Source organism: Oncorhynchus mykiss, chromosome 27, assembly GCF_013265735.2.
Source record: "Oncorhynchus mykiss isolate Arlee chromosome 27, USDA_OmykA_1.1, whole genome shotgun sequence".
NCBI lineage: Eukaryota > Metazoa > Chordata > Actinopteri > Salmoniformes > Salmonidae > Oncorhynchus > Oncorhynchus mykiss.
Window position 1 is genome coordinate 34,060,661 of NC_048591.1, and position 27,798 is coordinate 34,088,458.

Here is a 27,798-nt window from a genome sequence, read left to right on the forward strand (position 1 = left end):
AACTATGGTCAGGGCGTGACAGTACCCCCCCCCCAAGGTGCGGACTCCGGCCGCAAAACCTGAACCTATAGGGGAGGGTCTGGGTGGGCATCTGTCCGCGGTGGCGGCTCTGGCGCTGGACGTGGACCCCACTCCATGACAGTTTTAATCCCCCTCCTAAACGTCCCTAAATAGGTTACCCACCACAATGATAACATGGGACAGAGGGACAGCTCGGGACAGAGGTAACTCGGGACAGATGGGTAGCTCAGCACTGAGAGGAAGCTCAGCACTGAGAAGAAGCTCAGCACTGAGAAGAAGCCCAGGCAGGTAGTAGAAACTACCAGAACCTGGCTGGCTGGCGGTTTCAGCAGATCCTGGTCGACTAGCAGATCTGGAAGAATCTGGTCGACTGGCGGATCTGGGAGAATCTGGTCGACTGGCGGATCTGGGAGAATCTGGTCGACTGGCGGATCTGGGAGAATCTGGTCGACTGGCGGATCTGGGAGAATCTGGTCGACTGGCAGATCTGGGAGAATCTGGACGACTGGCAGATCTGGGAGAATCTGGACGACTGGCAGATCTGGGAGAATCTGGACGACTGGCAGATCTGGAAGAGTCTGGTCGACTGGCAGATCTGGAAGAGTCTGGTCGACTGGCAGATCTGGAAGAGTCTGGTCGACTGGCAGATCTGGAAGAGTCTGGACGACTGGCAGATCTGGAAGAGTCTGGACAACTGGCAGATCTGGAAGAGTCTGGTCGACTGGCAGATCTGGGAGAGTCTGGTCGACTGGCAGATCTGGGAGAGTCTGGTCGACTGGCAGCTCTGGCTGCTCCATGCTGACTGGCTGCTCCATGATGACTGGCAGCTCTGGCTGCTCCATGCTGACTGGCTGCTCCATGCTGACTGGCAGCTCTGGCTGCTCCATGCTGACTGGCTGCTCCATGCTGACTGGCAGCTCTGGCTGCTCCATGCTGACTGGCTGCTCTGGCTGCTCCATGCTGACTGGCTGCTTCATGCTGACTGGCTGCTCCATGCTGACTGGCGGCCCTGGCTGCTCCATGCTGACTGGCGGCCCTGGCTGCTCCATGCTGACTGGCGGCCCTGGCTGCTCCATGCTGACTGGCGGCCCTGGCTGCTCCATGCTGACTGGCTGCTCCATGCTGACTGGCAGCTCTGGCTGCTCCATGCTGACTGGCTGCTCCATGCTGACTGGCGGCCCTGGCTGCTCCATGCTGACTGGCGGCCCTGGCTGCTCCATGCAGACTGGCAGCTCTGGCGGCTCCTTGCAGACTGGCAGCTCTGGCGGCTCCTTGCAGACTGGCAGCTTTGGCGGCATCCTGCAGACAGGCAGCTCTGGCGGCTCCTTGCAGACTGGCAGCTCCTTGCAGACTGGCAGCTCCTTGCAGACTGGCAGCTCCTTGCAGACTGGCAGCTCCTTGCTAACTGGCAGCTCTATGCTAACTGACAGCTCTATGCTAACTGACAGCTCTATGCTAACTGGCAGCTCTATGCTAACTGGCAGCTCTATGCTAACTGGCAGCTCTTTGCAAACTGGCAGTTCTGAACAGGCGGGAGACTCCGGCAGCGCTGTAGAGAAGGAAGGCTCTAACAGCGCTAAACAGGCGGGAGACTCCGACAACGCTGGAGAGGAGGAGGGCTCCGACAGCGCTGGACAGGCGAGGCGCACTGTAGGCCTGATGCGTGGTGCTGGCACTGGTGGTACTGGGCCGAGGACACGCACAGGAAGCCTGGTGCGGGGAGCTGCTACCGGAGGGCTGGGGTGTGGAGGTGGTACTGGAAAAACCGGACCGTGCAGGCGCACTGGAGCTCTTGAGCACCGAGCCTGCCCAACCTTACCTGGTTGAATGCTCACGGTCGCCCTGCCAGTGCGGCGAGGTGGAATAGCCCGCACTGGGCTATGCAGGCGAACCGGAGACACCGAGCGCAAGGCTGGTGCCATGTAAGCCGGCCCAAGGAGACGCACTGGGGACCAGCTGCGTAGAGCCGGCTTCATGGCATTAGGCTCGACGCTCAATCTAGCCCGGCAGACACGCGGAGCTGGAATATACCGCACCGGGCTATGCACCCGCACTGGAGACACCGTGCGCACCACTGCATAACACGGTGCCTGTCCGGTCTCTCTAGCCCCCCGGTAAGCACAGGGAGTCTGCCCAGGTCTCCTACCTGGCATAGCCATACTCCCTGTTAGCCCCCCCCCAAGAAATTTTTGGGGCTGCCTCTCGGGCTTCCTTCCGCGTCGCCGTGCTGCCTTCTCATACCAGCGCCTCTCTGCTTTCACCGCCTCCATTCTACGGTAACCTTCCTCGCACTGCTCCAGCGAATCCCAGGCGGGCTCCGGCACTCTCCCTGGGTCGGCCGCCCACCTGTCGATCTCCTCCCAAGTAGTATACTCCATACTGTACTCCTCCTTGGGCTGTTCCTGTTGTTTCTTCTCCCGCTGCACCTTAGTGCGGCTACACTCCCCTGGTTTAGCCCAGGGTCCTCTCCCGTCGAGGATTTCCTCCCATGTCCAGAAATCCTTATTGCGCTTCTCCTCGCGCTGCTCCTGCCTGTTGACACGCTGCTTGGTCCTTTTGTGGTGGGTGATTCTGTAACGGTTTTCTTCAGTCTCCTCCTCTGATGAAGAGGTAGAACAAGGATCGGACCAAAATGCAGCGTGTAGATTGCGATCCATGTTTTAATGAACAAACGTTAAACACGAATCAGTACAAAAACAATAAACGTAACGAAAACCTAAACAGCCTATCTGGTGAAAACACATAGACAGGAACAATCACCCACCAACACACAGTGAACCCCAGGCTACCTAAATATGGTTCCCAATCAGAGACAATGACGAACACCTGCCTCTGACTGAGAACCATATCAGGCTGAACATAGAAATAGACAAACAAGACATGAAACATAGAATGCCCACTCAGATCACACCCTGACCAATCAAAACATAGAAAATACAAAGTAAACTATGGTCAGGGCGTGACAATCTATCTGAATATATCTAAATCACCCACACCTCTTCTATCTATCTGAACATATCTAAATCACCCACACCTTTTCTATCTATCTGAATATATCTAAATCACCCACACCTTTTCTATCTATCTGAATATATCTAAATCACCCACACCTCTTCTATCTATCTGAACATATCTAAATCACCCACACCTCTTCTATCTATCTGAACATATCTAAATCACCCACACCTCTTCTATCTATCTGAACATATCTAAATCACCCACACCTCTTCTATCTATCTGAACATATCTAAATCACCCACACCTTTTCTATCTATCTGAATATATCTAAATCACCCACACCTTTTCTATCTATCTGTACATATATAAATCACCCACACCTCTTCTATCTATCTGGACATATATTAATCACACACACCTCTTCTATCTATCTGGACATATATTAATCACACACACCTCTTCTATCTATCTGAATATATCTAAATCACCCACACCTCTTCTATCTATCTGAATATATCTAAATCACCCACACCTCTTCTATCTATCTGAACATATCTAAATCACCCACATCTAAATCACACACACTTCTTCTATCTATCTGAACATATCTAAATCACCCACACCTCTTCTATCTATCTGAACATATCTCAATCACCCACACCTCTTCTATCTATCTGAACATATCTCAATCACCCACACCTCTTCTATCTATCTGAATATATCTAAATCACCCACACCTCTTCTATCTATCTGAATATATCTAAATCACCCACACCTCTTCTATCTATCTGTACATATATCAATCACCCACACCTCTTCTATCTATCTGAACATATCTCAATCACCCACACCTCTTCTATCTATCTGAACATATCTAAATCACCCACATCTCAATCACCCACACCTCTTCTATCTATCTGAACATATCTCAATCACCCACACCTCTTCTATCTATCTGAATATATCTAAATCACCCACATCTCAATCACCCACACCTCTTCTATCTATCTGTACATATATCAATCACACACACCTCTTCTATCTATCTGAACATATCTCAATCACCCACACCTCTTCTATCTATCTGAATATATCTAAATCACCCACATCTCAATCACCCACACCTCTTCTATCTATCTGAATATATCTAAATCACACACACCTCTTCTAACTATTTGGACTAGAGCGTTGGACTAGTAACCGAAAGGTTGCAAGTTCATATCCCCGAGCTGACAAGGTACAAATCTGTCGTTCTGCCCCTGAACAGGCAGTTAACCCACTGTTCCTAGGCCATCATTGAAAATAAGAATTTGTTCTTAACTGACTTGCCTAGTTAAGTAAAGGTAAAAAAATACAAAAATTACACACACCTCTTCCATCTATCTGGACACATCTCAATCACACACACATCTCAATCACACAGACCTCTTCCATCCATGTGGAATTATCTAAATCACACACACCTCTTCCATCCACCTGGACACATCTCAATCACTAAAACTCTTTTATCTATCTGGACACATCTAAATCACACACACATCTCAATCACACACACCTCTTCCATCCACCTGGACACATCTCAATCACACACACCTCTTCTATCTATCTGGACACATCTCAATCACACACACCTCTTCCATCCATCCATCTTGACATTCTCTCTCTCTCTCTTTCTCCCTCCCTCCCTCCCTCAACCACCCACCCACCCACCCACTCACACACCCACGGTCAGATCCACTCAGTGAAACATTTAGCCTTTGTTTGTGATGCATAACTTTTTTTAAATACGAGTGCATGTTTAATATTGGAAGAAGGCAAATTGATTATTCATTCACGAGATGGGAGAGACAAATCCACTAGCATTTTCTACAAATATAATCACATTTTACTTTTTAAAATAATGCAAGACAGAGCAAAGGATCGGGAATTCAGTTTCTAATAGTTATTACATCATGGGCACATTGTAAAAAATGATATAATGAATCTACTTTAAATCTCTAGAGAATGAGACCATGAATATGTATAAACAGCACCAGAAAACTCATTAGGAAACTCCACAAGGCTTTTAGAAAAGTCTTCTATCAAATCCATTATAATTGAGTTGGATTATTTTCTTAAATATTAGTTGTGCTAAAGAGGATAAGTAATTAGTTAGAACAGAGAGAGGGAAGTAACTTAATCCAAGGCTGTAGGAAACAGTGCATTATTCTAGCTCCCTAGCCCTTCATCTGGTGTTTATTTAACCTTGGAAAGACTGGATGGCAGCGAGGGGAAAATTAGTCCTTAAAACAGAATCAGGCAGCCAGAGTGGAGCTGGACTGGGCTTCAGAAACAGACTGTGAAATAGTGAGTATTAGAGTACAAACTGCTGTCAGGTCACAGTAAACCTATGGCTTGTAAACAGGCGTCACGACTTCTTCCGAAGTCGGTCCCTCTCCTTGTTCGGGCGGCGTTCGCCGGTCGACGTCACCGGCTTTCTAGCCATCGCCGATCCACTTTTAATTTTCCATTTGTTTTGCCTTTATAATTGAGGAGGTGTTTAGGGGTTTCGGGGAGGAGTTTAGGGGTTTCCGTCGGTGCTACTACAGTGGAAAGTCCAGACCAGGTCACCGTGCTTCTGTAAGAAGAAGGCGACTCAATTACCACCCCATCGACGGGGGGATTGTGCGATAAATCTCCTGGTAGACGCAGCACTTCCCAGGAGTCACGTGTATCCCCTGTCATTGGAGGAGACAGAGGCTATGGAAACATATGTCTCCGAATCCCTGGGGCAGGGATACGTTCAGCCCTCCACTTCACCTGACTCCTCAAGTTTATTTTTTGTGAAGAAGAAGGATGGAGGTCTGCGCCCGTGCATTGACTATCGAGGTATCAACCAAATCACTGTGAAGTACAGCTACCAGCTGCCTCTCATAGCCAGTGCGATGCACGGGGTGCGCTTCTTCAAAAAATTGGATCTCAGGAGCACTTACAACCTGGTGTGTATCCAGGAGGGGGGCGAGTGGAAGCCGGCATTTAGTACCACCTCAGGGCACTATGAGTACCTCGTCATGCCGTACGGGTTGATGAATGTTCCATCAGTCTTCCAGGCATTTGTAGATTAGATTTTCTGTGACCTGCACGGGCAGGGTGTATTGGTGTATATCGACGACATTCTTATATTCTCCGCTACACGCGCCAAGCATGTGTCCCTGGTGCGCAGGGTGCTTGGTCGACTGTTGGAGCATGACCTGTACGTCAAGGCTGAGAAATGTCTGATCTTCCAACTGTCCGTCTCCTTCCTAGGGTACCACATTTCCACACCAGGGGTGGAGATGGAGAGTGACCGCATTTCAGACGTGCGTAATTGGCCGACTCCCACCAAGGTAAAGGAAGTGCAGCGGTTTCTAGGGTTTGCCAACTACTACCGGAGGTTTATCCGGGGATTTGGTCAGGTAGCGGCTCTCATTACCTCACTGCTGAAGGGGGGACTGGTGCGACGGCAGTGGTCGGCTGAGGCGGACAGGGCTTTTGGTCACCTGAAGGCTCTGTTGGATCCCGTGCTCCCGTGCTGGCTCATCCGGATCCCTCTTTGGTGTTCATAGTGGAGGTGGATGCGTCTGAAGCTGGGATAGAAGCCGTGCTCTCTCAGCGCTTGGGTACCACCAAAGCTCCGCCCCTGTACTTTATTTTCAAAGAAGCTCAGCCCGGCAGCGCGAAACTATGATGTGGGGGGCCGGGAGCTGTTGGCTGTTGTCAAGGCTCTGAAGGCGTGGAGACATTGGCTTGAGAGGGCTAAACACCCTTTTCTCATCTGGACTGACCACCGCAATCTGGAGTACATCCGGGTGGCGAGGAGACTGAACCCTCGCCAGGCAAGGTGGGCCATGTTCTTTACCTGTTTTGTTTTCACCCTGTCCTACAGACCAGGTTCCCAGAACACTAAGGCAGATGCACTGTCCCGGATGTATGACACAGAGGAGCGGTCCATAGATCACACTCCCATACTTCCGGCCTCTTGTCTGGTGGCACCGGTGGTGTGGGAGCTGGACGTGGACATCGAGCGGGCGTTACGTACAGAGCCCACTCGTCCCCAGTGTCCAGCTGGGCGTCTGTACATTCTGTCTGCTGTCTGCGACCGTTTGATCTATTGGGCCCACATGCCACCCTCCTCTGGTCATCCTGGCAACGGTCGGACAGTGCGTTGTCTTAGTGGGAAGTACTGGTGGTCCACCTTGGCCAAGGATGTGAGGGTTTGTTTCCTCCTGCTCGGTGTACGCCCAGTGCAAGGCCCCTAGGCACCTGCCCAGAGGGAAGTTACAGCCCTTACCTGTTCCACAACGGCCATGGTCGCACCTATCGGTGGATTTCCTCGCGGATCTTCCTCCCTCACAGGGTAACACCACGATCCTGGTCGTTGTGGATTGGTTCTTCAAGTCCTGCCGTCTCCTTCCTTTGCCCGGTCTCCCTACGGCAATACAGACTGTGGAGGCCCTGTTTACACACGTCTTCCGGCACTACGGGGTATAGTGTCTGATCGAGGTCCCCAGTTCACGTCAAGGGTCTGGAGGGCGTTCATGGAACGTCTGGGGTCTCTGTCAGCCTTACCTCGGGTTTTCACCCCGAGAGTAATGGGCAGGTGGATAGAGTAAACCAGGATGTGGGTAGGTTTCTGCGGTCTTATTTCCAGGACCGGCCGGGGGAGTGGATGGCGTTCATTCCCTGGGCAGAGATGGCCCAAAACTCGCTCCGCCACTCATCCACTAACCTTTCTCCCTTCCAGTGCATACTGGGGTATCAGCCGGCTCTGGCACCTAGGCATCAGAGCCAGATCTAGGCTCCTGCGGTGGACGAATGGTTTAAGCGCTCGGAGGAGACCTGGGACACCACTCATGTGCACCTGCAACGGGCTGTGAGGCGTCAGAATACGAGCGCCGATCGCCACCACAGTGAGGCCCCGGTGTTCGCACCGTGGGACCGGGTCTGGCTCTTGACCCGAAACCTGCCCCTGCGCCTGCCCTGCCGGAAGCTGGGCCCGCGGTTTGTGGGGCCATTCAAAGAGGAGAACGAGGTTTGCTACAGGTTACAGCTTCCCCCAGATTACCGTATTAACCCCTTGTTCCATGTGTCTCTCCTTAGGCCGGTGGTGGCTGGTCCACTCCAGGAGTCTGAGGTGCGGGAGGTTCCTCCGCCCCTTCTGGATATCGAGGGGGCCCCGGCGTATGCTCTTCGAGCCATACTGGACTCGAGGCGTCGGACGAGGGGCCTTCAGTACCTCATGGAGTGGGAGGGGTACGGTCCGGAGGAGAGATGCTGGGTGCTGGTGGAGGACATTTTGGACCCTTCATTGCTGCGGGAGTTCCACCGTCTCCATCCGGATTGCCCTGTGCCTCGTCCTCTGGGTCGCCCCCGAGGTCGGTGTTGACCCACTGCTGGAGCCGCTCGTCGGGGAGGGGGGGGGGGGGTACTGTCACGACTCCCGCCGAAGTCGGTCCCTCTCCTTGTTTGAGCGGCGTTCGGCGATCAACGTCACCATCCTTCTATCCATTGCCTGCCCACTTTTCAATTTCCATTTGTTTTGTCTTTGTTTTGCACACCTGGTTTCAATTCCCCAATTACATGTTCAATATTTAACCCTCTGTTTTCCCCATGGTTTTTGTGCGTGTTTGTTTTATGTATTTTGGTCCTATTGTGTGGACTTGGTATTACTACATGTATTTGGTAATACACTTCCGGCGCCAACAGAGATGGCCGCCTCGCTTCGCATTCCTAGGAAACTATGCAGAATTTTGTTTTTTTACGTGTTATTTCTTACATTGGTACCCTAGGTAATCTTACGTTTTATTAAATACAGTCGGGAGGAACTATTGGATATAAGAGCAACGTCAACTCACCATCATTACGATCAGGAATACGACTTTCCCGAAGCAGATCCTCTGTTTTGCCCACCACCAGGACAATGGATCGGATCCCAGCCGTCGAACCAAACCAACGTCGCCGTAAAAGGGGCAAATGAAGCGGTCTTCTGGTCAGGCTCCATAGAAAGGGCACATCGCGCACCACTCCCGAGCATACTACTCGCCAATGTCCAGTCTCTTGACAACAAGGTAGGAGAAATCCGAGCAAGGGTAGCATTCCAGAAAGACATAAGAGACTGTAATGTTCTTTGCTTCACGGAAACATGGCTCACTCGAGACACGCTATCGGAGTCGGTACAGCCAGCTGGTTTCTTCACGCATCGCGCCGACAGACACAACCATCTTTCTGGTAAGAAGAAGGGCGGGGGGGGGGGGGGGGTGCTTTATGATTAACGAGACGTGGTGTGATCATAACAACATACAGGAACTCAAGTCCTTCTGTTCACCTGACTTAGAATTCCTCACAATCAAAAGTCGACTGCATTATCTACCAAGAGAATTCTCTCGTTCTCAATTATATTCACAGCCGCATATATTCCCCCCCAAGCAGAGTCATCGATGGCCCTGAACAAACTTAATTTGACATTTGACTATGTAAACTGGAAACCACATATCCTGTGGCTGCATTCATTGTAGCTGGGAGTTTTAACAAGGCTAATCTGAAAAAAAGACTCCCTAAATTCTATCAGCATATCAATTGTGCAACTAGGGCTGGTAAAAACCCTGTATCATTGTTATTCTAACTTCCGCGACGCATATAAGGCCCTCCCCCGCACTCCTTTTGTAGAAGCTGCCCAAGACTCCATTATGTTGCTTCCAGCCTATAGACAGAAACTAAAACAGGAAGCTCCCGCGCATAGGTCTGTTCAACGCTGGTCCGACCAATCTGATTCCACGCTTCAAGATTTCTTCCATCACGTGGACTGGGATATGTTCCACATTGCGTCAAACAACAACATTGACGAATACGCTGATTCGGTGAGTGAGGTTATTAGCAAGATCATCGGTGATGTTATACCCACAGCAACTATTAAAACATTCCCAATCCAGAAACTGTGGATTGATGGCAGTATTCGCACGAAACTGAAAGCGTGAACCACTGCTTTAAATCAGGGCAAGGTGACCGGAAACATGACCGAATACAAACAGTGTAGCTATTCCCTCCGCAAGGCAATCAAACAAGCTAAGTGTCAGTATGGAGACGAAGTAGAGTCGCAATTCAACGGCTCAGACACAAGAGGTATGTGGCAGGGTCTACAGTCAATCACGGATTACAAAAAGAAAACCAGCCCCGTCACGGACCAGGATGACTTCTCTGCACCAGCTACACCCAGACCTTTTACAATAGGGGTGAACTGGGGTATCATATGAAACATTCCGTGCTGATCTGTCACTCAGCACTGATTTGTCCTGGGGTCATACACTCACAGTAGGAGGAGTGTGTCCATTATGGTTAGGGTTAATTTAACACAGACACTGTGTCTGTGTGTATGGCCATGTATCATAGGGCTGTGTTGAGGGTATTTAGCATGGCAGGGAAATATGAGAAGTCTCAGCTTCTGTGTGACACACACACACAGACACACAGACACAGACACACACACACACACACACACACACACACACACACACACACACACACACACACACACACACACACACACTATCCACTCACTGTTGTTGCAGGAGTTCTTGTCGGGCAGGGAGTACCCCAGGTTGGCCATCTCCTGTTTGGCCTGGATGGAGGCCTTCCACTGGGCCTCGGGGAGGTCCACAGCCAGCTCATGGATACTACTGGAGTGGAGTATCTGTGTGGTGGCATAGGGGGTGGCTCCCTGGGAGCCCTGGCTGGGGCTGTTGTAGTTAGCCTTGGTCGTGAAGTCTATACTGCTATAGATGGCTCCATCAGAGAGCATGGTGCCAGTCTTATCCCCATTACTACTGGTGTCTGGAGGAGACACAGGGAGAGAGAATAGGGGTCAGTTTAGAAGGCTGTGGTGTGCGCTTCAATGACAAATACTGTATTCACATCAACTATAAACCCATTGTATTTTAATAAAAGGTAGAAAGGTAAAGTGATGTTGAGTAATTGATGAACAAGGCTGCATTACAGAGCAGGAGTGGAGAGGTGTCTAACTATGCATCAGGACAGACTGTCCCTGGGGTGTGAGGGGATTACCCTGAGCAGCTCAACACTTTGACATTAGCTCAGCTCTTAACATCCAGTTAAACACATTCATCTCATTGAAAAATCCATCCCCACTTATTCATGCATACTAATTCCAGCCACTGACTCCTAACCCTGCCCCCCCTCCCCCTCTCTCTCAATTCAATGTCAATTTATGTGCTTTATTGACATGGAACACATGTTAACATTGCTAAAGCAAGTGAAGTAGATAAAACAAAAGAGAAAATAAACAATAAAAATGAACAGTAAACATTACACTCACAAAAGTTCCAAAAGAATAAAGACATTTCAAATGTCATATTATGTGTAAATAGTTAAAGTACAAAAGGGAAAATAAATAACATTGTTGTATTTACAATGGTGTTTGTTCTTCACTGGGTGACCTTTTCTTGTGGCAACAGGTCACACATGTTGCTGCTGTGATGGAACACTGTGGTATTTCAGCCAGTAGATATGGGAGTTTATCAAAATTAGGTTTGTTTTCTAATTCTATGTGGGTATGTGTAATCTGATGGAAATATGTGTCACTAATATGGTCATACATTTGCCAGGAGGTTAGCAAGTGCAGCTCAGTTTCAACCTAATTTTTTGGGCAGTGTGCACATAGTCTGTCTTCTCTTGAGAGCCAGGTCTGCCTACGGCAGCCTTTCTCAATAGCAAGGCTTTTCTCACGAACGCTGGCACCTAGTCAAAACTGGGTCTTTCCTATCTCTCCTATCTCTTCTCTTTCACCTATTTCTCTCTCTCCTCTCTCTCCTTTCTCTCTCTTTCTCTCCTCCTCTCTCTCTCAGTTCTTTCCACTCTTTTCTCTCTGCTCTCCCCCAGTCTAGTACATATACAGGCCCATAGAGACTATACTGTTGGACAGGCCCTGATATCTCACCTCCTCGTCCAAAGTTACTAAGGTCATTGGGTCCACCGGAGCCACTGTTGACAGGCAGGCTGGTTGCAGGCCAGGAGTCAGCCAGCCACGGGTAGCCTGGATCACCGGCATTCAGCAGGCCTGGTCGGCTAGGAGGAAACACAGGGTTGTTCGATATGGAAAATATTCATAGTGTAGTTAGGAATGGTAATAGGTTATAGTTTTCTATGAATACTATACATCTTGGAATAAATCTCTGTTTAGTTTTATAAACGAAAGTCAACCCTCATACTCTATCAAATATGTACCGTATATTTTAGAATTCTGTAAGAATTTCATGTTTCCTGACTAGATTGAGAAATAATGAATTAAAACATGACAGGGAATCAGCAGGGAGCCAATATGAAGAAATAAGTTCCAACATATGTTCTAATGTTAGCGTGTGTGTGTGTGTGTGTGGGGGGGGGGGGGGGGGGGGGTGAGCCTGCAGTACTAATGAGATCATTCAAAAGCAGGATGTATGTGCAGCATGTGCCTCTCCCTTAAAGTTGGATTTCCTTCAGGCAACACTGCTCTGTATCTTTCCTTTCTCTTGTTGTGTCTTTGTCTCACTCTGACTCACACACATTAATACACACACACACATTAATACACACACACACATTAATACACACGCATGCATTAATACACACACACATTAATACACACACACACATTAATACACACACACACATTAATACACACACATGCATTAATACACATACACGCATTAATACACACACACACATTAATACACACACACACACACACATTAATACACATACACACAAACACATTAATACACACACACACATTAATACACATACACACACAAATACATTAATACACTCACACACATTAATACACATACATGCATTAATACACATACACACATTAATACACACACACACATTAATACACACACACACACATTAATACACACACACACACATTAATACAGACACACATGCATTAATACACACACAAACACATTAATACACACACACACATTAATACACATACACACACAAATACATTAATACACTCACACACATTAATACACATACATGCATTAATACACATACACACATTAATACACACACACACACATTAATACACACACACACACATTAATACACACACACATGCATTAATACACATACAAACACATTAATACACGCACACATTAATACACACACACGTTAATAGACACACATTAATACACACACACACACACATTATTACACACACATGCATTAATACACACACACATTAATACACACACATGCATTAATACACCCCCCCCCCCCCCCCCCCCCAACTTGTGGGCTGCAGCCTGTGGATGGATGGATGTATGGATGGGGCCTGGCTCCATTTAACAGGTGTTGGGAGTCACTCCCACAGGTGTGGGGCCATAAAAATCTCCCAATAGGACTTGAACCTGTCACGGGTGACTGCTGGGAGGCCATTAGGGCCACTTTACTGTACAGTCACGTCTCAGCCTCGTTACCACGGGCAACACAGACGGAGCTACTGTAGATGAGAGATGAGAGATGGAGCTAAAATGCCTTTGTTTGTGTGTCAGTTCGTTGGTACCACACTAGTTTCCAATGGCTGAACCATAGAGATGGATTCATATTTCATACTGTGTGTACTGTAGTCTAAAATGTATCAATGTGTTATTTTCCTGTCCAAGGTAAAGAGAGGATGTAAAAGCAGTGCTGTGTGTCTACAGACAGAGGCATCTGGCAGAGTGTGGAATGAGAGGTTGAACTGAGCTTTTCATCGTTCTGTTCAAGGTCTCCACAGCAGCAGCAGCAGCAAGCCTTTCTTCTCTTATCCCTGAGAAATAGCTGGCTGCCGCGGTCTGTCAAACAGGCAGTATCATGTGATCAACCGGATGGCTTCTGCTAAAGGGAACATGGCACAAGAACACCTCACTGCTAGTGCCCTGCAGTCTCTATCCCTGTCTCAGACACGCTCAGTGCTACATCCTAGTACCCTTTAAAGCCGCGGTGTGCCTCCTGCCTAACCGGACTTTTGTCTCTGCTTCAGTGAGGTAACGTTATGTGCTGGCCCTGGGGAGGGGGGGGGGGGGGGGGGGGGGGGGGGGGGAGCCCCAGGACATGGTCAGGTAATGGGCACTCTGCAGTCAGTCTGTCCCTCAGCCACAGAGCCACAGGTTCTAATGAGAAGAGCTGTTCCATGGAGGGGGACACCAAATGAACTGCAGCGCTGCAGAGACAGGAGGGAGGCGGGAGGCCCTGACAAGCTAAGAGCCCTCGTCGTGGTTCCTGAATGCCAAAACAGGCCCTCGGGGGCGAAGGAGTCATTCATATTGATGGATGTGCATCAGACACTTTTTATAGGGTAATACATCTCTTCCCCTACCACCTCCCCTTCTGTTTCTCACTGGTACATTCCCCCACTCCGCTCCTTTCTTTCTCTCTCCCCAACCCATCTCTTTCTAAACCCCATTTTCTTTTATTCCCCCCCTCCATATACCTCCTGCTTTCACCCCTCCTTTCCTCCCTCGCTCTCAACATCTGTCAGCCTACAGTTTCCTGGCATTTGACAAAGAAAGAGAGAAATGGAGAGGGAGGGCCATGTTCTCTCTTGTCGACTGCAGCTACACTGCACCACGGAATACCTTGTATATAGAGAAGCACTATACTACTGTCCCAGTACCTACCTACAGCCCTACACACCCCTAATAACCATCCACCATGCAGAACGGTGCAGAGACCAGAAAGACCATTTGGAAGACAAGGTGTTGACACTGGAGATGGCTGCCTCGATAATTAGAATAAGAATTATTTATATTGGGAGTATTTGGTATATGGGTTCTATTGGGAGTATTCTATACTGTATATGGGTTCTATTCAGAGTATTTGGTATATGGGTTCTATTCGGAGTATTTGGTTTATGGGTTCTATTGGGAGTATTTGGTATATGGTTTCTATTGGGATTATTTGGTATATGGGTTCTATTGGGAGTTGTGGTTATATGGGTTCCATTGGGAGTATTTGGTATATGGGTTCCATTGGGAGTATTTGGTATATGGGTTCCATTGGGAGTATTTGGTATATGGGTTCCATTGGGAGTATTTGGTATATGGGTTCTATTGGGAGAATTTGGTATATGGGTTCCATTGGGAGTATTTGGTATATGGCTTCTATTGGGAGTATTTGGTATATGGGTCCTATTGGGAGTAGTGGTTATATGGGTTCTATTGGGAGTATTTGGTATATGGGTTCCATTGGGAGTATTTGGTATATGGGTTCTATTGGGAGTAGTGGTTATATGGGTTCCATTGGGAGTATTTGGTATATGGGTTCCATTGGGAGTATTTGGTATATGGGTTCCATTGGGAGTATTTGGTATATGGGTTCCATTGGGAGTATTTGGTATATGGGTTCTATTGGGAGTATTTGGTATATGGGTTCCATTGGGAGTATTTGGTATATGGGTTCTATTGGGAGTATTTGGTATATGGGTTCTATTGGGAGTTGTGGTTATATGGGTTCTATTGGGAGTATTTGGTATATGGGTTCTATTGGGAGTATTTGGTATATGGGTTCCATTGGGAGTATTTGGTATATGGGTTCTATTGGGAGTTGTGGTTATATGGGTTCTATCGGGAGTATTTGGTATATGGGTTCCATTGGGAGTATTTGGTATATGTGTTCCATTGGGAGTATTTGGTATATGGGTTCCATTGGGAGTATTTGGTATATGGGTTCCATTGGGAGTATTTGGTATATGGGTTCCATTGGGAGTATTTGGTATATGGGTTCCATTGGGAGTATTTGGTATATGGGTTCCATTGGGAGTATTTGGTATATGGGTTCCATTGGGAGTATTTGGTATATGAGTTCTATTGGGAGTATTTGGTATATGGGTTCCATTGGGAGTATTTGGTATATGGGTTCTATTGTGAGTATTTGGTATATGGGTTCCATTGGGAGTATTTGGTATATGGGTTCTATTGGGAGTATTTGGTATATGGGTTCTATTGGGAGTATTTGGTATATGGGTTCCATTGGGAGTATTTGGTATATGGGTTCCATTGGGAGTATTTGGTATATGGGTTCCATTGGGAGTATTTGGTATATGGGTTCTATTGGGAGTATTTGGTATATGGGTTCCATTGGGAGTATTTGGTATATGGGTTCTATTGGGAGTATTTGGTATATGGGTTCTATTGGGAGTTGTGGTTATATGGGTTCTATTGGGAGTATTTGGTATATGGGTTCTATTGGGAGTATTTGGTATATGGGTTCCATTGGGAGTATTTGGTATATGGGTTCCATCGGGAGTATTTGGTATATGGGTTCTATTGGGAGTATTTGGTATATGGGTTCCATTGGGAGTATTTGGTATATGGGTTCTATTGGGAGTATTTGGTATATGGGTTGTATTGGGAGTTGTGGTTATATGGGTTCTATTGGGAGTATTTGGTATATGGGTTCTATTGGGAGTATTTGGTATATGGGTTCCATTGGGAGTATTTGGTATATGGGTTCCATTAGGAGTATTTGGTATATGGGTTCTATTGGGAGTATTTGGTATATGGGTTCCATTGGGAGTATTTGGTATATGGGTTCCATTAGGAGTATTTGGTATATGGGTTCTATTGGGAGTATTTGGTATATGGGTTCCATTGGGAGTATTTGGTATATGGGTTCTATTGGGAGTATTTGGTATATGGGTTCCATTGGGAGTATTTGGTATATGGGTTCCATTAGGAGTATTTGGTATATGGGTTCTATTGGGAGTATTTGGTATATGGGTTCTATTGGGAGTATTTGGTATATGGGTTCTATTGGGAGTATTTGGTATATGGGTTCCATTGGGAGTATTTGGTATATGGGTTCTATAGGGAGTTGTGGTTATATGGGTTCTATTGGGAGTATTTGGTATATGGTTTCTATTGGGATTATTTGGTATATGGGTTCTATTGGGAGTTGTGGTTATATGGGTTCCATTGGGAGTATTTGGTATATGGGTTCCATTGGGAGTATTTGGTATATGGGTTCCATTGGGAGTATTTGGTATATGGGTTCCATTGGGAGTATTTGGTATATGGGTTCTATTGGGAGTATTTGGTATATGGGTTCCATTGGGAGTATTTGGTATATGGCTTCTATTGGGAGTATTTGGTATATGGGTTCTATTGGGAGTAGTGGTTATATGGGTTCTATTGGGGTATTTGGTATATGGGTTCCATTGGGAGTATTTGGTATATGGGTTCTATTGGGAGTAGTGGTTATATGGGTTCCATTGGGAGTATTTGGTATATGGGTTCCATTGGGAGTATTTGGTATATGGGTTCCATTGGGAGTATTTGGTATATGGGTTCCATTGGGAGTATTTGGTATATGGGTTCCATTGGGAGTATTTGGTATATGGGTTCTATTGGGAGTATTTGGTATATGGGTTCCATTGGGAGTATTTGGTATATGGGTTCTATTGGGAGTATTTGGTATATGGGTTCTATTGGGAGTTGTGGTTATATGGGTTCTATTGGGAGTATTTGGTATATGGGTTCTATTGGGAGTATTTGGTATATGGGTTCCATTGGGAGTATTTGGTATATGGGTTCTATTGGGAGTTGTGGTTATATGGGTTCTATCGGGAGTATTTGGTATATGGGTTCCATTGGGAGTATTTGGTATATGTGTTCCATTGGGAGTATTTGGTATATGGGTTCCATTGGGAGTATTTGGTATATGGGTTCCATTGGGAGTATTTGGTATATGGGTTCCATTGGGAGTATTTGGTATATGGGTTCCATTGGGAGTATTTGGTATATGGGTTCCATTGGGAGTATTTGGTATATGGGTTCCATTGGGAGTATTTGGTATATGGGTTCTATTGTGAGTATTTGGTATATGGGTTCCATTGGGAGTATTTGGTATATGGGTTCTATTGGGAGTATTTGGTATATGGGTTCTATTGGGAGTATTTGGTATATGGGTTCCATTGGGAGTATTTGGTATATGGGTTCCATTGGGAGTATTTGGTATATGGGTTCCATTGGGAGTATTTGGTATATGGGTTCTATTGGGAGTATTTGGTATATGGGTTCCATTGGGAGTATTTGGTATATGGGTTGTATTGGGAGTATTTGGTATATGGGTTCTATTGGGAGTTGTGGTTACATGGGTTCTATTGGGAGTATTTGGTATATGGGTTCTATTGGGAGTATTTGGTATATGGGTTCCATTGGGAGTATTTGGTATATGGGTTCCATCGGGAGTATTTGGTATATGGGTTCTATTGGGAGTATTTGGTATATGGGTTCCATTGGGAGTATTTGGTATATGGGTTCTATTGGGAGTATTTGGTATATGGGTTCTATTGGGAGTTGTGGTTATATGGGTTCTATTGGGAGTATTTGGTATATGGGTTCTATTGGGAGTATTTGGTATATGGGTTCCATTGGGAGTATTTGGTATATGGGTTCCATTAGGAGTATTTGGTATATGGGTTCTATTGGGAGTATTTGGTATATGGGTTCCATTGGGAGTATTTGGTATATGGGTTCTATTGGGAGTTGGGGTTATATGGGTTCTATTGGGAGTATTTGGTATATGGGTTCTATTGAGAGTATTTGGTATATGGGTTCTATTGGGAGTATTTGGTATATGGGTTCCATTGGGAGTATTTGGTATATGGGTTCTATTGGGAGTTGTGGTTATATGGGTTCTATCAGGAGAATTTGGTATATGGGTTCTATTGGGAGTATTTGGTATATGGGTTCCATTGGGAGTATTTGGTATATGGGTTCCATTGGGAGTATTTGGTATATGGGTTCCATTGGGAGTATTTGGTATATGGGTTCCATTGGGAGTATTTGGTATATGGGTTCCATTGGGAGTATTTGGTATATGGGTTCCATTGGGAGTATTTGGTATATGGGTTCTATTGGGTGTTGTGGTTATATGGCTTCTATTGGGAGTATTTGGTATATGGGTTCCATTGGGAGTATTTGGTATATGGGTTCCATTGGGAGTATTTGGTATATGGGTTCCATTGGGAGTATTTGGTATATGGGTTCCATTGGGAGTATTTGGTATATGGGTTCTATTGGGAGTATTTGGTATATGGTTCTATTGGGAGTATTTGGTATATGGGTTCCATTGGGAGTATTTGGTATATGGGTTCTATTGGGAGTATTTGGTATATGGGTTCCATTGGGAGTATTTGGTATATGGGTTCTATTGGGAGTATTTGGTATATGGGTTCTATTGGGAGTATTTGGTATATGGGTTCAATTGGGAGTATTTGGTATATGGGTTCCATTGGGAGTATTTGGTACATGGGTTCTATTGGGAGTATTTGGTATATGGGTTCTATTGGGAGTATTTGGTATATGGGTTCTATTGGGAGTAGTTGGTATATGGGTTCCATTGGGAGTATTTGGTATATTGGTTCCATTGGGAGTATTTGGTATATGGGTTCCATTGGGAGTATTTGGTATATGGGTTCCATTGGGAGTATTTGGTATATTGGTTCCATTGGGAGTATTTGGTATATGGGTTCCATTGGGAGTATTTGGTATATGGGTTCCATTGGGAGTATTTGGTATATGGGTTCTATTGGGAGTATTTGGTATATGGGTTCCATTGGGAGTATTTGGTATATGGGTTCTATTGGGAGTATTTGGTATATGGATGTTGTGACTGTAGGGTGGGACGGTAATACGTCTTCTGGATCCTTGACTTTTAATCCTAGTTGAGTTCAGGGATTTATTGCAGCCTTGGCAAAGAAATTATTTTAATTTGTGCTATTTTCCTGTCAGACTTTTTGGCTGTTTGTTGTGAAAGGTAGCAAACCTGAGTAACCACCCAGGATGCCTGACGCGCGACGAGCCATAAACAAGCCAGACCAGAGATATTAATCCCAATGCAACTACATAAATAATATGTGTTCACGCTCCGCATGCCTACTGCTCAATACTTCCCCCACTAAAAGCCTGCACATGAAATTACACTTAAGGCATGTTGAAACATGTATTTCCATTTGAGATTTCCGTTCATAGAGGATTCTGTCACTTAGCTCCTGAGTCCCGTGATGTAAAGGAATCTCCATAGCAACAGTGTTGGCAGAACCCGTTGGCAGCAGTGCTTAGTCCACTCTCTATAGCTCAGAATCTGCTCTGGCTAAAATATTGATCAGCGCTGAGATAGTTATTACTAGCTACTAATTAGCATCTCTCTAGTGACAGGGTGAGAAGGAATGGGTCCTTATCGCCTTTTATCAATTTCACATGAGCAACCAAAGTCAAGCCATCCAGGTCTACCAATCTGCAGCCTATTCATCTTCCATTAATCATTTATTCTGTGATCGATTAAGTGATTTGTTCAGTCAGGACAATTTGGCAGCAGACAATGAGGAGCTGGGAACAGACGTGACTCCATTTGCTATTGTCTAATTAATGCAATCAACATCCCAGGTAACAAATGAACACATTTCCCTGTGATACTGGGCGGGTCACTCTCACTCTGCAGGGAAAGATGGGGAAGCTGCAACATCTGGGCTTTGATGTGACCACAGGGACCAGGATCAGGGCTTTGATGTGACCAGAGTCACCAGGATTAGGGCTTTGATGTGACCACAGTGACCAGGATCAGGGCTTTGATGTGACCAGAGTGACCAGGATAAGGGCTTTGATGTGACCAGAGTGACCAGGATCAGGGCTTTGATGTGACCACAGTGACCAGGATTAGGGCTTTGATGTGACCAGAGTGACCAGGATCAGGGCTTTGATGTGACCACAGTGACCAGGATTAGGGCTTTGATGTGACCACAGTGACCAGGATCAGGGCTTTGATGTGACCACAGTGACCAGGATCAGGGCTTTGATGTGACCACAGTGACCAGGATCAGGGCTTTGATGTGACCACAGTGACCAGGATCAGGGCTTTGATGTGACCACAGTGACCAGGATCAGGGCTTTGATGTGACCACAGCGACCAGGATCAGGGCTTTGATGTGACCACAGTGACCAGGATTAGGGCTTTGATGTGACCACAGTGACCAGGATCAGGGCGTTGATGTGACCAGAGTGACCAGGATCAGGGCTTTGATGTGACCAGAGTGACCAGGATCAGGGCTTTGATGTGACCACAGTGACCAGGATCAGGGCTTTGATGTGACCAGAGTGACCAGGATCAGGGCTTTGATGTGACCACAGAGACCAGGATTAGGGCTTTGATGTGACCACAGTGACCAGGATCAGGGCTTTGATGTGAGCATAGTGACCAGGATCAAGGCTTTCTGCTACTGTAGAAGCAGAGCTATCTCCCGACTTAGTGCATCCTACCAATCTGGTGCTGTGTAGAAATGTCTCCCCTACTATGTCCTACCACTCTGGTGCTGTGTAGAAATGTCTCCCCTACTATGTCCTACCAATCTGGTGCTGTGTAGAAATGTCTCCCCTACTATGTCCTACCACTCTGGTGCTGTGTAGAAATGTCTCCCCTACTATGTCCTACCACTCTGCTGCTGTGTAGAAATGTCTCCCCTACTATGTCCTACCACTCTGGTGCTGTGTAGAAATGTCTCCCCCACTGACTTAAGCTATAGCAAATATAGTGCCACAGATACAGACCCCTCCAATCCCATCCGCCGGGGTGAGAATCAGAACCACTTATGTGGAAAATTGAAGGAAAAACACTACAGCAAAAAATAGATGAGAAAAGACATGGCAAGTGGCGTGGTTAATTCTTTGAGTGCTTGCTGGCGGCTCTCGCAGAAATACACATTATACACACTACACACTATACACACTATCCACACTATCCACACACTATACACAATACACACACTATCCACACTATCCACACTACACACACTATCCACACTATCCACACTATACACACTATCCACACTACACACACTATCCACACTATACACACTATCCACACTATACACACTATACACACTATCCACACTATCCACACAATACACACTATCCACACTATCCACACTATACACACTGTCCACACTATCCACACTATACACACTATCCACACTATACACACTATCCACACACTATCCACACTATACACACTATCCACACTATACACACACTATACACACTACACACTATACACACACTATACACAATACACACACTATCCACACTATCCACACTATACACACTGTCCACACTATACACACTATCCACACTATCCACACTATACACACACTAAACACACTAGTCTCACTATCCACACTATCCACACTATCCACACTATACACACTATCCACACTACACACACTATCCACACTATCCACACTATACACACTATCCACACTATCCACACTATCCACACTATCCACACTATCCACACTATCCACACTATACACACACTATCCACACTATCCACACTATACACACTATCCACACTATACACACTATCCCCACTATACACACTATACACACTATCCACACTATACACACTATACACACTATCCACACTATACACACTATACACACTATCCACACTATACACACTACACACACTATCCAAACTATACACACACTATACACTCACTATACACACACACACACACACACACACACACACACACACACACACACACACACACACACACACACACACACACACACAAACACAGGCACACACATAAACACACAGACAATATATACACAAATTGAAAAACTAATTAACATACAGATACACAAAGTAGACTAAATACTTGAAAAACACATTCAGACAAACAGACTGAGTGTGATTCTAGTTTAGAATCTCAGACGAAGTGTGTGAGCTCTGTGTGGATTTACCTATTTACTCAGGTGTGATAGATCAGTAGACAGACAGAAGCCCTGGCTTCTCTGGGGAGCCTCCTGAATCCCTACAAAGGCTCAGTAACTAGTGTCATTGAGATGGCCCCACTCTCTGTAACCCCCCCCCCCCCCCCACACACACACACACACACACACAAACACACACACACACACACAGGGCGAGCAGGCTGTGTGGGGTGCAGCAGAGGTACCTCCACACCTCTCCCCTGGGTAATTATTTGTACATTATTACATGTGCTCGGATCCCAGTCGCCTTGGCAAAGTGACAGGCAAATTTATCACTCCAGGGGGCTTCTGGGTTGCCGGCAGGGGAAGATAAATGATAAAATAAAAGCACTCTCTGCTTAAATTGTTTCTGCTAATTCTGTTGAGGAGATTTATGAGTCTGTCTATTGATGCGTGAACAGGGATGTGTTAGGAATGTATGTTTGCACACAGGTCTGTGTGCGACGTAAACACGCAGGTAGGGCCTATCAGTTATCTATAGATCCATCAGTCATCTATCAGCGTTAGAGCAGGCTTGCTCAGTGCAGTGAAGACATAATGCATATTTTATGAAGATGAGCCAAGGGCACTATAGTGAAGATGTGTAAAGCCCAGGATAGAGGACAGCACAGCTTTAGATGCAGGTTGTTGATAATAATACCATTGAGATAGCGTAATGTTATAGTCTAATCTCATTCACCTTATTTAACACTTGTGTGGTGTTCGGGTCTGTGGGACCAATTTTCTATGTTTACTAAAATAAACATGATAAAGGGAATTATTTTTTCAACCTGAGATTCATTGGCCTTGAGTGCCCACTATGCACAGCAGGCTGTGTGGGGTGCAGCGGTTACTCAACCAGGGCCGAGCAGGCTGTGTGGGGTGCAGCGGTTACTCAACCAGGGCCGAGCAGGCTGTGTGGGGTGCAGCGGTTACTCAACCAGGGCCGAGCAGGCTGTGTGGGGTGCAGCGGTTACTCAACCAGGGCCGAGCAGGCTGTGTGGGGTGCAGCGGTTACTCATGTGCAGGACATAAAGTCTTCTTTAGAATTGCCCCTTCAGGCAATACATACCGTCTAAACCCACCAAATATGGAATCAAGATCTGGGCTGCCTGTGATGACTTAGACAAGCTGTTGACTGGCTACAGCTGGCAAAGAAGAATCCTTCGCTGGCCACTTGTGATATTCTTCAAGATCTTGGACATCTCGGCGTACAACGCGTTTGTCATCTGGATGGCATTGAACCAATATTGGAACAGAGGGAAGCTCCAGAGGAGACGGCTCTTTCTCTATGGAGCTGGGCAAGGCACTGGTAAGACTTCCAATCCAGAGGAGGCAACATATCCCCAGGACCCAGCTTCTGCAGCCATCCTGAGGAGGATTCAGGAAGTGGATGTTGGTGCCCCATCCGCCCGACTCACAGAATCAACAACTCCAATACCGGAAGCACGTGTGAGTGATGTTGTTGCATGTGTGTATGTCTGACTCTCCTACCTTGGCCTGCTCTAACTATATATGTGAGTGAGATGTTAGTAAAATTCCTGAACTAAGTGTTTTCATCATTCTAGATTGAAGCCGGTAGCAACAAGAAGAAGCACTATGATGTGTGTGGACCCATGAAGGACAGGAAGACACAGTACACATGCATCAAGTGCAATAAATACATTTGCAACACACACACAGTAAAACTGTGTTTGTTGCGGCTCATTTATCATTTCCATTAAATACAGTATGTAAAATTTGTCCTTCCAAATCGATGTCAGAACGTTCTGTTACATGGAGGTCTTCCTTTGTGGCCTTCTTTCCATTTTGCGCACATTAGCTGGCTATCTCAAAATACCAAGAAAAAGTCAAATGGCAAGTCTGTGCCACATCCATGGATTATTCAAGAGTGGGAGGACGAAATAAAAAATGGCCACATATCACCAACGAAGACATCGTTAATTATTTTATATTGTCTCTCGGTGTGGATTGGTCAGAGATGAGGAGATACAAAAGTACAGATGAATATAAATACCTCCACAGCAGCAAAGTTAGACGCTTGCTTATTCATTAACTTGAGGATGACAACCTGGTGTTCCTCAAAGCGGATGTCCAGCCAAGTCAAAGCAAAACACACCATCATTCTGCCTGGATTCTTGTATCTTCAGTCAGCACGGTGGAGACTGCAGGGTGTTCTTGTGTTGCAAGGCAGGGGAAGTCTTGTAGTCATTAAGCTGTAATACTATGGAAGGTAGCTAGCTAGCTGGCTTTTTCTTTATCATAACTTTGACATAACCTTTTTATGACTGATATGTTTGATGTTAGCTAGTTACTTAGCTAGCTGGCTAATTGTGATGATACCATATCACTGACCAGAACTGATAACGTTAACTAGTACAGCATGCCCATGTGATTCTTGGTTTCAACGACTCATTGTGTAGTATATCAGCCTAATCTCGAATGGCAATGAGGTAGGTACAGAATCATGGTGAGTTTTACAATCAAATAGGAAATGACCAACACAACCTAAACCTACTAGTTAAAAGGGAACTGTGTAAAATAGTAAACTGTGAATACCATGTAAACTAGTGTGCTGTACTGTAATTGACTATTCTAACAGTAGTGTTTTGTTGGCGGTGCAGAATGCTGTGTATGGAGGATTGACAGGGGTGTTCTGTACAGATTAACATTGCCAATGGAACTCTGCGACACAGCGGAATTTATCTCCAAAAAGGTTTAGCGAGATCTGTTTCAAACATCACAAACAAAGTGAAGAGTTCTCTGACAGCACCCGGCCACATCTCCATCTCTACATCCAAATCCTGCGTACCACTCCCACAATGCACTTAAGAAGAGTTTGGAAGGGGCCACGGTTTGAGTAGGGAGCTTTCTGCACAAGTACATCAAAGCTAAACCAAACAGTCATCAAATCCATCCGCAGCAGCACAGCTACATCAGCCTCATGGTGAACACGGCATGAACCATGCAGTGTCAGAAACGCTTGTCATTTTATGACATTTATGTTAAGCTGGAGGAGTATAAATGAGCCAGCTTGGAGGACTTCACTAATCCACAGAGTGCCTCCCAATAGTGGTATGACGCTCGTAAACTTCCCACCACTGCTAGCTCAGCAAAGAATTTTTCCTGTGCACATCTCAACATATCCCGACAACTTTGTGCTGGAGCATTTCTCCCCCCGGTTCCATGGGAACTCAGCAACCACATATGGCAAGGAGAATGAGCAGGTGGCCTACAATGTGGCTGGAGAGTAGAGGCACAGTAGTGAGTGTCAAGGAGACATGTCTTTCTGCAAGCCCAGACGGAGTGTTAAACTCTCAAGAACTTCTAGAAATCAAATGTCCTGTTCTGAGTAAGAAGTGTGAGTCTCTGACTGAACTGTTCTCTGGCAAACTCATTGATGTGAAGCTGGCGGATGGGGTTCCTCAGCGGAAACCTAATGGAACCCGTGGGTACTACATGCAGATGCAAATGGGCATGCTCTGCACAGGACTGAAGAGATGCAAACTGCTGATCTAGGGTCTATCCGAGCAGGTGGTTATTGATGTGAATTTTGATGTGAAGTTCTGTGCTGATGTTATCCCTAAACTGAAGGCATTTTATTTCACACATATGCTGCCAAGGATAGTAGACGAGTTCCAGTCAGGTAGACTAACTCTGTGCTCCAAATATGTTCATCTATGTGGTATCAAGGCTCGGGCCTAATAACTTGTGTTTTGAAATAGTTGTGCCTTGTAAAGCTCTCTCTGTCAGCTCTACCTTATTATCTAAGCATAACTCTTCATTGGCGTGTTTTTTATTTGTCTTGCCTTGTACAGCTCTCTTCATACATGTTTATCTAATGCCTACAGATAACTCCTTATGATTTATTCATATTTTAATTGTACCTTGTATGGCTCTTAATTTTCATATGGCACTTCATGAACTTACCTAAGCATACCATAACTCATCTTGCACTTGGCAAATTATGGTGTTAATGAAACCACTATGAAATTCCACTTACTTGACATTTTCTTTGATACTTAACATTTTGAAATGAAGGACGAGGAGGCATGTCTAAGGGTTTCAAATGTCTTTTCAGTTTGATTCTGGGTTTGATTTTCAGTGTGGCACTTGATAAACAGTCTTCCCTCTTGGTCTGCAAGAGACATTTTGATGTTGATTTTTAAAATGTTTAAATAGATTGAAGAAGGCATGATAACAGCACCAATTGGATGCCTGTAATTATCAGGAACAGGCAAAGCTACAGTATATTTAAAATGTATGAACATTAAAATTATTCAGATTAAATAGGAAACTATATATACAGTTGAAGTCGGAAGTTTACATACACCTTAGCCAAATACATTTAAACTCAGTTTTCACAATTCCTGACATTTAAACCTAGTAAAAATCTGTTTTAGGTCAGTTAGGATCACCACTTTATTTTAAGAATGTGAAATGTGAAACCTATACAGACAATATCTTCATCAAACAACACGGTATCACGATGCATCAGTGACATGGCAGGATATGTTTTGAAACAATTACTGCTTTGCATACAAGCCAGTGAATTATATGTGTTGCAGCTGGATGAGTCAACATACGTCGAGGGCCTGGCACAGCTCTTGGTATATGCCCATTATGTTAATGAGGGGTCAATTAAGGAAGACATCCTCTTCTGCAAACCACTGGAAACCAGGACAACAGGAAATTATATTTTTAAAGTACTGGACAGCTTTGTGACATCAAATAGAGTTTGGTGGTCAAGATGTGTTGGTATCTGTACTGATGGCACAAAAGCCAAGACAGGGAGACATGGTAGAGTGGTAACGCGCGTGCAAGCAGTTGCTCCTGACGCCACTTGGGTACACTGCAGCATGCACCAATAGGCTCTTGCTGCCAAGGGAATGCCTGACAGCTTGAAAGACGTTTTGGACACTACAATGAAAATTGTTAACTTTGCTAAAGCAAGGCCCCTGAACTCTCGTGTATTTTCTGCACTATGCAATGATATGGGCAGTAA

At 45.8% G+C, this 27,798-nt stretch overlaps 1 protein-coding gene across 9 annotated transcripts in view; it reads right to left on the minus strand.

Annotated features, from left to right (window-relative positions):
* Positions 1–27,798, minus strand: part of robo2 (roundabout, axon guidance receptor, homolog 2 (Drosophila)) — a 388,976-nt gene that overhangs the window by 35,072 nt on the left and 326,106 nt on the right. For all 9 annotated transcript variants that reach the window (XM_036965115.1, XM_036965118.1, XM_036965122.1 and 6 more), the window contains 2 exons: positions 11,948–12,075; positions 10,552–10,824 (listed from right to left, as the gene is read on the minus strand). In XM_036965115.1, the coding sequence (XP_036821010.1) occupies positions 10,552–10,824; positions 11,948–12,075 (401 nt within the window). The remainder of the gene's footprint in view (positions 1–10,551; positions 10,825–11,947; positions 12,076–27,798) is intronic.